We start from the raw sequence: 12,314 nt of genomic DNA, 5'->3' as shown, positions 1-12,314 counted from the left end.
TCTATAATGATCAGAAAACAATAAATCTAATCGAATGTCACTGACTAGAATATTAATATCAGATGGATGAATGAATATTGTTTCGATTTTAATAGACGAAGATGTTCTGCTTTTAGTCTGCTTGAACGCAATTTTTGGCAAAAGAATTTTTAAATACTGGGGCTCATGTTGTGAATAAAGGGTGTTTTTATTTTTATTGTGTTACCATGTTAATTCAGCGTGTGTATCGTCAAAAAGGTAGTGGAAATCTCTGGAGTCGTCATCGAACACAATTATCGCTATAGGGAATCATTAATTATCACATCACCTTCAACCTCGTTTGAGTAAAGGGCTCTAGTTTTCAACTCACGGTCAGATTTCCACAGCTGTCTGGACTCGAAAAGGATTACATTACCAGACCGTTGTCAGATATCTGGTGAAGCGGAGATTTCTAACGAGCTGAAGACTATAGAAGAACTCAAAGACAATGTTTGATTCGTAATTATCCGATAATTAGCGATATCCAAAAAAAAAAATGCCAAAAACTTGCTTGCTTTTATGTTGGCAATAATGTAGTTTCAGAAAAACAACATAAAACAATAATAAAACACCAAACTTTTCAAAATGTGTTGATTCGTTCAATGTTTAAAATTTTTTCAATAATTCCATCATACAGATTGAAAAGGTGTACTCTATGACGCTAAGCTATGTAAGTAGTTTAAACTACTTGTTAACTAAATGTTGGTTTATCATGGAATTTCGACAAATACACACCATATTACACTTTATATGTAATCCAACTTAGTTTGAATTATATATTGATACGTTATATTCTTGGAATCAGTCTTGTGAATTCAAGAAATGGATTTAAATATTTTAATGCAATTAAAAAAACTAATATTCGTTGATTTTGTTACGTAGTTAACATATTGCAGACCGCTCACGAGTTTTCTCGTGTTTCAGGTTCCGTATGTTGCGGATGGATCACGAAATAACCCGTATTTTCTACACTTGATGGTTAAATTCTTGGTTTGCCAAGAATCTAACAAGACCTACCGATAGCTCGCCTTCGTCTCATCCACACCGAAGGAAACGATCTCATTCGTGGAATCCGAACAAATGGAGCGTTCAAGTGTGCCCCAAAACGGACGATCCTGTAGTTTTTCCTAGCGATACACTTTGTACAACGATTTATTGCGCGCTCTAGCCGATTTTGAGAGAAGCTTCGACTGAAGCCGTTCGAATGGCATTAGTGTCATCAAAATCATCATTTTAACTTCGTCTTCATTTTCGGAAGAAAATCGGGAAATGTCGGGGCATATTGCAGAATCCCAATTCAGCTGAATTTCGATTTCTAGTCTCGGAACCCGGAACCTAATTCACACTGTGCAGTTGCTCGTCTCGATTTAAACCGCAATCATTATCCGCTCTACAATTGATCATCCAATTTGTAGCTTAAAACATAAATCTGTCAAGTGGGCTCCGATAACCCAGGAAGAATCACCAGAAAAAGACAGGGGAAAACCCACGAAAGATGCACCGAGAAGTTTTTCTTCGGTTGTCTTCCCACCGCCGCCGTCGGCTCAATTCTCCGGGGAGTGATTCTTATCGCACATTTGGAAGCGTTTAAATAATTTGTTTCCGTTTAGCAATTTTTATGGGTCTTCCCGAGGAGGAGGATTTCTCCCGACGCACAGCAAGTGAGGGTGGATTCGATTGCACGCCGTAACAAAAGACCGTAATGTGGGCAAAGAATTTACGGTGTGAGGAAGTGGGCTGCGTAGAGAGGTTGTGCAGTTGATAAATCTCACTCTCGCTACAAGTAGGCAATAAATTAGGTGCTCTTTATTGTGACACTCGGTGATGAGAGGAAGACTGATCTTCTCGAGGGTAGCTTTTTCTCACGGTTCATCGCAAGGTCCAAAATAGGACCCGCTGAAAAGTGAAACAAATAGAATACGCATGTCGGACGCTTCGTCGTTGGCTTCCGCGGCCGGATTGCTTTATGATGTACATGTGAGCGCAACAGCGCAACAAATTATGTTTCCGATAGGATCGATAAATGTGATAATTTATTAGTTGACACCAACGTCGATTATGGTTCGTTTTGACTGCGTGTCTTATTAGCATATCTCCGCTGCGGCGAAGGCATGCCAGAACCAGAGAGAGATGCAGAGAAGGAGCCAACCAAAATTTTGGTTCGAGATGTTTTGATAAGATCAACACGTTTGCTCTTGTTGCTGTTGTTAGGGCTTCATATGCATACAGCACGAGAGGCACGAATGCGCCCGGGTTGAAAGACAAAAGCGAGAACCATAATGTAAAATAAATTAAAAAATAATATTAAATTAATTATGTTTGTAAATTATGCTGCCGCTCTCGTGCTGGAGGATTTATCTTCCCTTGCGGTGGACGCGATGGAATGGAAAACATCTCGGCATATGTGAGAATGCCAAAAGTATGAGTTGGGATTTTGTCAGCCAGTCGGATTCCTGGAAAATCATTTAGCTAATATTTTAGCCGACTGAGGCCACTTCTCAAGCAGATTTATTAGATCCCCGAGTAGATCAGGTCAAGAAACAGCCCGCGGCCCGTGCATTCTGTGCCGCTTGGTCTGCACAGACGCCTAGCCAGACAGTGAGGAGGCACATGTGCGGGACTGGTCACTTGACTCAATGGACATTTGGATGGAAATAAAACAACCCAAAAATGTGCATTACCATAATGTTAACAAAAAAAAAACGCAGCGTGGAAAAGAAGCATGTAAGGAAGTGTGATAAATGTTTGTCCTTTTGCTTCCCTCTCCGATGGTTGGTCATGGTCTTGTATCCACGAACATGAGGCTTTCGTGTGTGCGCTACCACGGTGGTATCCGAGTTTGAATCTTCGAAACACGGCGAATTTTCTGTTTCGGGATGGAAATCGTTTTGTACATGTTTGTTGGTTTGTTCAATATAAATGATTATGTTGGTAATTTTTCATTTGCTACGTGGGAATTCGATGTAAAGACACTACATAGAGGTATTTGTTTTTGTTTTCTGTCGTTTTCCACATGCACGTGTAATTTTCTGCGTGAGATGTAGCATGTTATAAACATTCAATCGTTTTATGACGCAATACAAAATCAGAATTGAATCTCGTGTCTATAATTCATATTGAGAGATAAAATTATATGGAAACAAACATGCGATGTGTCATTAGGCAATCGCATCCATTCCCATTTTTTATTTTTCATATGAATGACTCAAATGAATTATGTCAGACTGAGCTTTCCTTATTTTATTTTTTTTGAACATCAATTTGCATCGATCTAATGAGTTTTACATACTTAATTTTTGCTTTCAGGGTAAAAGATCTCGAACAGAAGCGCCGGAATCTACCGACAGAAGTAGGTGAGTTACGCATTATAATCTGCGATTTGAATTATTGTTTTTCTGGGTCTGAATTACATCATTGAAAATATGGAAATACGTTCACAATGATTTCTTTCTAATATACAAGTGGCGTTCTTAAGCAAAACAAATAATTTGGACTAATTCTAGTGCTGTAAATAGATAGAGGTGTCTTTTTCATTCAAAATAACTTCAAAATTTATAATCGAAAAAAAACGATTAAAAGTCGAAATATTACTTTCTGGGTGACTTTTGTTTCATTCAAAATCTGTACGCAAGAAATCTATTCCGGGATAGCTTTGGTAGGATAAAAATGACGAACACTCAAAATAAAGACTTTTTATTGCATTTTTTTAGGTAAAAATGTTTCCAGGACACAAACGCATTAGTGCATTATTTTATTCTATTCGCTTGTTATATTGCATATTACCAACAAGCTCTACTGACTAACTATTACTATACCATTTATCTATAACTGTTGTAAATGTTACCAACAAAACCGCATGCAGGTTTCTAATTTTATCAATTTCCGTTTTTATTCACAGAATAATTATAAAATTCCTAGAATAATTTCATCGAAGTTATTCATGAATATAAATATATGAGTTCATCCTTACATTTAGTGTATTAAGATTCTGTTCTGTTACAGTAGTAATACAAGGCTTTTTATTAAAAATAGCGGTAATTCCAATTCTTACTCCGAGAAATATTATGATGATAAAAAATAATTTAATTTGGTTGAAATAACAATTCACTAGTATCCAATTCACTTGCTCACAATGGTTATCAATATATATGATGAATTCAACAATGGTTCGAATCTCTTGTATTCTTTATCATTGCCAAGGGTTCTGCGACGATTTGCAGTGCATTTCGGTAACAATAACTAAGCAGTTCATGTTAAGCTAACCGATAATTCTGATCTTTAGAAGAAGCGCTTTCGGATTTGTCGGAGTTGCCGGAGTGTTACCAACGATTAGATCAGCGCTTGATACTAATACGATCAATCAAGAATGTATTAGGCATTTAGAATTAACTCTTCAGCAGAAAATGTTGGTGGCCTTGAAATGGGTCGATTACCCGTGTATTTTTGTAGAATCAGCACACAATCATATGTTACAATTTGTTTCCTTATGCCAATGCAGCCACTGTAGTGAAAATGCATCTCAAACGTTTTTGGTTAGCTCGATGTTACATTGTATGACCCGATTGGATCGAATTTTGCATTGTGCGTTTCAAACGAGAAACATAATTGTATCTGATAAATTTCTGGCGGAAAAGCTAGGACAATAAAAAAAAAGAAGTTAAGTAAGGGTGAGAACTCAGCTATTCCATGCCAAACCGATATAGCGGTCCTCAGATTTTCGAGAAAAATGGAAGTTTTGTTTCCTTATCGCAAAATATTAGACCCGTATTTTTTCAATTTTGGTTTTGTTACGGTGTCCATTTTCATTTTATGGTGGTTCAAAAAAAATGTTTTTTTCCACTTTTTCCCAAAATTTCTCGTTTTCAAAAATTCATTGGGTTAGTATTCTTTTAAAATCAGAGAGACGTTCTTTTCGGCTTCTTAGTTATGATTTTTCAAAGTTAACCGTTGGTTTAAAAAATCAAGATTTACTCGTTTTTCCAAGAATGATTTTCTTAAAATTCATATCTTTTGAATTACTGAACTGATTGAGGTGATCAACATATCAAATTTAAGCTAATGAGATAGTTTTCTTTAAAAATATATAGATTCTTATCAAAATAGCAATATCAGTATGATATTTTTAATTTTTTTTTATTTGATATGTCGATCATCTAAATCTTTCCAGAAGCTATGCATTTTTGGAAAAATGAAAAAATATTATTTGAACCATCCTAAAATGGAAATGGGACCTCAATAAGAAAACACGAGCCTAATATTTTAAGAAAATACCACTTTTCACGATAATCTGAGGAGCACTATATCGGTTTGGCATGGAATAGCTGAAGTACGAGTTCAAAGTATTTAAATAACATCAAGTAATAATTCAAAAATCACCAAATTTAGAACTACATTCGGGCCTGCTAATACGACAGGGAGTAAATAGCTTGACATGTACGGAAGAATTATTTTGACGTTTCGCGTCAAGACAATGTTGCCACTTTTGCAATTGTCGATTGAGTTTTAATCTCGGACGAATTGTAAAATGCAGAAGTCGATCACGTTCGGATTGCAGAATACAAAAGTCGTAGGATGGTTGAAACATGGAAACATTGAGTTTATTCGTAAAGGTACCTCCATTTTAGCTCGCTCTTCAATCCTTCACAATAATGTGCGATTTTTTGCGTATTTCCGCCAAAAACCAAAACGAAATGCGGGATTAATTGCGACAAAACGAAAAAACCAACATTCGTATTCCGGAACCCGATCGGATTTGAAATGAACACGATGTAACATTCTGTAACCTGATCGAGATCGACTTTTGTGTTCTGCACTCCGAACGAGATGTAGACTATCTACAATCCGTCCTAGATTCAAATCTAAGCGAAATATGCAAAAGAGGTAACATTGCCTTGACGCGAAATAAATGTCAAAATAATTCATATGTATTAGTGAAGCTATTTACTCTCTACCACATTAGCAGGCCCGAATGCTGTTTCAAATTGTTGAAATATAAATAAAAATTATTTTTTATTTTTTTATTTTTATTTAAATCGTTTATTTTTACAGGCTCAGTTACATAGGTTTAAAGGAGTCGAACTCCTTACTGTATTGTTACTAGTATATATACATTTTTCCTTAATTCTAATGTTAATAATATAGGAAACCGATTACTCGCGGTCAACTCGAGTTTAGAAGGGTGACATATTTTCTTCAGGAAAAGGAGGGGATATGAGGATATGTTGACAATGATCACACTCACACTCTCAATCACACTCATCCCACTCAACTCTTAAATCTATCTTATATCTAATATGTATTTACATTTCATCTTATTCTTAAGAAGGGATCCGATCTCTCACAAAGGCAAAGGAAAAGGAAAAACTAAGGGTATAAGGACAATCACACACGAAGATCGATAGCTTTAAGGAATACATATATTTGGGATATGTAATCAAGGTCTAACCGAGCCAACACGTCTCTCACCGGCACATTGGGCTGCCTTCCTCGGGCCCGAAGGGTGACTACTAAATTCGATCTGGCGACAAGATACAGCTCGCACGACCAAACAACGTGCTCGATGTCGTGGTAACCTTGGCCACAAACACAAAGATTGTTGTCGGCAAGATTAATACGAAAGAGTAGCGCATCTAACGAACAGTGATTGGACATGAGTCGGGAGAAGGTGCGAATAAAGTCCCGACTCAAGTCCAGACTTTTGAACCATGGTTTGAAGCTAACCTTAGGGATAATCGAGTGGAGCCACCGGCCCAATTCACCTTCGTTCCATTTGCGTTGCCAGTTAGCGATGGTATTTTTACGGACTAAAGAGTAAAATTCATTGAAGGCGATTTGACGCTGATAAATATCGCCTTCAATTGCACCTACCTTTGCTAATGAGTCAGCCATCTCATTACCCGGAATTGAGCAATGTGAAGGGACCCAGACAAAGGTAATGACATAACAGCGTCTGGATAAAGCACTCAAAATTTCTCGTATTCTCTCAAGGAAGTACGGCGAGTGCTTTTCCGGCCTCACTGAACGGATAGCTTCGACAGAGCTAAGACTATCCGTTACAATGTAATAGTGTTCAACAGGTCGTGAGGCGACGCTGTCCAGCGCCCAGTGTATCGCTGCCAATTCAGCAATATACACTGAGCAAGGATTCTGAAGACTGTGTGAGGTGCTAAAAAATTCGTTGAACACTCCAAATCCTGTGGACTCATTCATAGAGGACCCATCAGTAAAGTACATATTATCACAATTGATATCCCCATACTTTGCATCGAAGATCGTTGGAACGATCCTCGATCGAAGATAATCTGATGTTCCATGGATATCCTGCTTCATGGACAGATCAAAATGCACAGAGGAATTGATGTAGTCAGGAAAACAAACACGGTTGGGAATATACGAAGAAGGATCAACCTGCAACGAATTCATGATATGAGCTCATGAATCCAGAATGAAAATTTAGCTCGATCAGCTGCTCAAAATTTCCGATCACCAATGGGTTCATAACCTTACACCGGATGAGGAACCGAAGAGATAATAAATTGAAGCGATCTTTTAGTGGGAGTAGGCCTGCCAAAACCTCGAGACTCATGGTATGCGTTGAGGGCATACATCCCAACGCGATACGGAGACAAAGATACTGAATTCGCTCGAGTTTAATGAGGTGTGTTTTGGCAGCTGATTGAAAACAGAAACTGCCATACTCCATCACTGAGAGAATAGTTGTTCGATACAACATTATAAGATCTTCGGGATGGGCTCCCCACCAGGTGCCGGTAATTGTACGGAGAAAGTTTATTCTTTGTTGACATTTTTTACTCAGATACCTAATATGGGCCCCCCAAGTACATTTAGAGTCGAACCAGACCCCAAGATACTTGAATGACATAGCATGAGTGATCGGTTTACCCAAAAGTTGAAGCTTTGGTTTTGCTGGTTTATGCTTCCTAGAAAAAACCACCATCTCTGTTTTCTCCGTGGAGAATTCGATCCCTAGCCCAATGGCCCAGGTTGAAAAATTGTTCAAAGCATCTTGTAAGGATTCTTGCAGGTCGGATTCGTTTGATCCTACGACAGACACCACTCCATCATCTGCAAGTTGTCTTAGGCTGCAATTTTGTGTAAGGCAATTGTCAATGTCGCTTACGTAGAAGTTGTACAAAAGGGGGCTTAAACATGAGCCCTGGGGGAGTCCCATGTAAGAGACCCGACTTACTGCCGAATCTCCGTGAGAAAAGTTCAAATGTTTCTCACAAAGCAAGTTATATAACATATTATTCAATAGAGGCGGCAGACCCCGAGATTGTAATTTGTCTGACAAAACCTCTATTGAAACAGAATCAAAGGCCCCCTTTATGTCCAAGAATACTGAAGCCATTTGTTTTTTTTCGGCGTAAGCCATTTGAATTTCTGAAGAAAGCAACGCAAGACAATCATTCGTCCCCTTGCCCCTGCGGAACCCATATTGTGTATCTGAGAGTAGGCCATTCGTTTCAACCCATCGATCAAGGCGAAACAAGATAATTTTCTCCAACAATTTCCGTATACAAGACAGCATTGCTATTGGGCGGTACGAATTGAAGTCGGACGCGGGTTTTCCGGGTTTTTGAATAGCTATAACTCGTACTTGTCTCCAATCATCTGGAACAATATTATGCTCCAGAAACCGATTGAATAAGTTAAACAAGCGATGTTTCGCCACATCAGGGAGATTTTTCAGCAAGTTGAACTTAATTCTATCCGATCCCGGAGCAGAATTGTTACATGAAAGGAGAGCAAGAGAGAATTCTACCATCGAAAACTCGGAATCAAGATCGCACCTATCTTGTGGTATATCTCGAACAATTTTTTGCTCCCACGAAATTTCGCCAATAAGCACGTTTTTTCCCTTTGATCAAGTTTTTAAATTGATTTTCAAGGTCCAAATACTTCTGAAAATTTTCAGGGGTTCCACGTTTCCGAAAAGCTTTAAATGCATTCGATTTATCTCCATAAAGCTTGGAACACTGGCCATCACACCATGGATTGGGAGGCCTTCGACGAATAGTGGAACCTGGGATGGGTTTCGTTTGAGCGCGAACCGCGCTGTCATATATCAAACGAGAAATGAAGTTATACTCCTCCAATGGAGGCAAACCATCTCTGGAATTGATGGCTAGAGCAATCGCGTCCGCATATTTTTTCCAGTCAATGTGTCTTGTGAGGTCGTATGCCATGTTTATTGATTCAGAAGAATTCAACCCATTGGTGATAGAAATTTTGATTGGCAAGTGGTCACTACCGTTGGGATCCTGGATTACATTCCACTTGCAATCTAACGATAGTGAATTCGAGCAAAGCGAGAGGTCAAGAGCACTTGGTTTAGCAGGAGGTTTAGGTACACGTGTTGTTTCCCCAGTGTTCAAAACGGTCATATTGAAGCTGTTACAAAGGTCATATATCAACGATGAACGATTGTCGTCGTACTGTTCCCCCCAGGCAGTTCCGTGAGAGTTGAAGTCTCCCAAGATTAATCGTGGCTCAGGAAGGAGTGAGCACATGTCAACAAGTTGTTTGCGGCTAACCGCAGCTGTCGGAGGCCAATACAAGCTGACTATACAGAGGTGTTTGCCTCTGATGTTTGCATGACAAGCAACAACTTCGATCCCTCCAATAGGTGGAAGGTCAATTCTAAAAAATGAGTGACACTTATTGATCCCCAATAGTACCCCTCCGTATCTGTCATCACGGTCCAAGCGTATTATATTAAAATCGTGGAAAGAGAGATCATTTTGAGAAGAGAGCCAGGTTTTGGATAGAGCAAAAACATCACAATTGAGTTGATGAATTATAAATTTGAATGTATCCAATTTAGGGATAAGACTACGACAATTCCACTGTAAAACAGTGATATCTCCGACCTCTCTATTTAAATTAGACATCAAGAGAGATAATCATTGCAAGGAGGGGCCATGTTTGCATCAATTGCTGCAAAATTGTCTTTAGTACTGGAAGCATTGCGGTGACAATGGTTCTGATGGAGTCGGAAACATTAAAACACGTGAAGATTTGATCCACAAGGTCAGACAACTTTATAAATCCCGATTGGGAAGTTGAACTTGACGGAAAAACAGGGACAGTTGGGGTTTTTGATGTCCCCTCGAGTGCTGGGTCGTTCGAAGGTGAACTATTACCACGGAGGCCAGGAGGGACCTGATTTTGCTTATCCGCTGCACTCGATTTTTTGGGCAAGCTAACAGGGGGTATCACCGGAGGGACTTGTCCTTGAACTTTGGGAGTGGTCACATTTTTGCGCCGGGGATTCCCTTGAGAAATAAACGGCGTGCCCCCGTTAGCTGTATCCGCTTCCATTTCGTCAACTGGCAACGTAGCGAAGACATTGTGTGTATTGATTGGTTGTTGTTCTTGAGCCAGTGGAGAAGCGCCCTTCAAAATTTCTGCGAAAGTGCGTTTAGAGCGTTCCCTCAAAGAGCGCTTCTGTTTCTCCCAGCGAGCCTTGTATGTTTCACAAGCTGAGAGCACGTGTGGGGATCCCCCGCAATATGGACACTTATGCTCAGTCGCACTGCAGGATTTCCCCTCATGTTGTTCTCCGCAAGTGGCACATCGTTCTTTATTGGCACAATAAGCAGCCGTGTGACCAACTGACTTGCACTTTAGACAAGTCATTGGCTTTGGAACAAAAAGTCGCACGGCTAACCTCAATTTTTCTACCATCACGTAGTCAGGGAGAGCTGAACCAGCGAAGGTGACTCGAAACGAGTTGGACGGCGTAAATTTCTTTTCTTCTCCTTCATGGGAGACTGTTCCCAGCTGGCGGCAACTCAAGATCTTAACAGTCGTCGAGGGCAGTTTTTTAAAACGGCCGGTACCTTCACTCGTAATGTATTCGCACGTCAAGCCCGTTTCGGTTATCACACCCTCAATTTCGACTATGTGAGAGGGAATGTAGACCCGATACTCAATTGTAAAATGCTGATCGACAACAATCTTGTTTTCGTCTTTTCGATCATTCACGACAACTCGCAATTTGTTTGGTCTAACCTTCGAAATTTCCGAAACGGAGGTATACCTTGCCAGATCTTTCGCGATCTGCATGACTCTCAACGCCTTTCCATTTGGCTTAGGCCTGAAGAAAACAACCCAGGGACCAGTTCCGGGCGCATCTTCTGGATAGACCTTTACACGGGGAGTGGGAATAACAGGGGGGGAAGGCGAGGACGGGGATTGAGAGTGGGAAGGCGAAGGTTGAGAAGGAGCGGGAAGAACAGAGGGAGAAGACGAGGTTGAAGGTAGAGTGGGATCGTTAAGGGCAGATGGGAGATTTGCTAGTTTTTTGGAGGGAGGCTTGGTAGGGTTAGCTGACTCGTCCCCAGAAGAAGTATCTTCCGTATTTGGAACACGTTTGAGTGACTTTTTTTTTATCCGTTAGGAGGAAACTAGAGTCAGAGACCTCCATATCCGAAGGTCCCCCACTCTCTGCCATTTTAAATTTTCACTTATATTCTAAGTATTTTTTTAAACAATATTTCACAATAAAATAATTCACAAAAACATAAAAAAAAAACTTATAATTATTAAATATTTTCTCTCAGTATATTTAATGTTATTCACCTATGAACGCACTCCAGTGCAGATGAACGGGAGCGTGCTGAAAGCTCGTTGGTGGTGGGAATGTGCCTACGACACCACTACACACAGTCGTCGGTGAAAGCTTACCCGCACTGTCACTGTTGGCACGATGACTCGGCGAAATCTCCAATGTCGGCGAAGCAGCGACAAAACAAAAACCAATGCTTGGCTTTCCGAGGATGAAAGCCTTTATCCACTTGCAGGCAGGGCACTTCACTCACTATCCAGATAGTGAAATGAACTCTTCAGCGGCAAAAAAACAACAATCACGCGGTAACCGATAACGGAACTTGGACGCGACTTTCCTTCGTCTGGTTACTTCGGGCAATCGGCGAAGAATGAAATAAAAATTATTATTTGATGTTATTTAAATACTTTGAACTCGTAGGTCTCACCCTTACTTAACTATTTTTTTAAATTTTCCTAGCATTTCCGCTCAAGCTTTATCAATAATATAAAATCGTTATCAGACACATTTTTATTTCGGGTCAAGGCAATGTTGCCACTTTTGCATATGTCGAGTGGATTTGAATCTCGTTCGAATTCCCCACGACTTGTTTGATATTTTATACATAACGATCCCATAATTTAAAGACGGTGTAAATGACCGATAATTGGAAGCATTTCCATTTTCTCATACATTTAATTTACCCATTTGAGAGCTTACCTAT

General features: G+C 39.7%; 1 protein-coding gene across 3 annotated transcripts in view; it reads left to right on the top strand.

The window, feature by feature from the left end:
* Positions 1-12,314, top strand: part of LOC129777342 (developmental protein eyes absent) — a 97,497-nt gene that overhangs the window by 36,823 nt on the left and 48,360 nt on the right. For all 3 annotated transcript variants that reach the window (XM_055783568.1, XM_055783569.1, XM_055783567.1), the window contains one exon: positions 3,325-3,371. In XM_055783568.1, the coding sequence (XP_055639543.1) occupies positions 3,325-3,371 (47 nt within the window). The remainder of the gene's footprint in view (positions 1-3,324; positions 3,372-12,314) is intronic.

Source organism: Toxorhynchites rutilus, chromosome 3, assembly GCF_029784135.1.
Source record: "Toxorhynchites rutilus septentrionalis strain SRP chromosome 3, ASM2978413v1, whole genome shotgun sequence".
Classification (NCBI taxonomy): Eukaryota; Metazoa; Arthropoda; class Insecta; order Diptera; family Culicidae; genus Toxorhynchites; species Toxorhynchites rutilus.
This window is presented reverse-complemented; position numbering and strand designations above follow the sequence as displayed.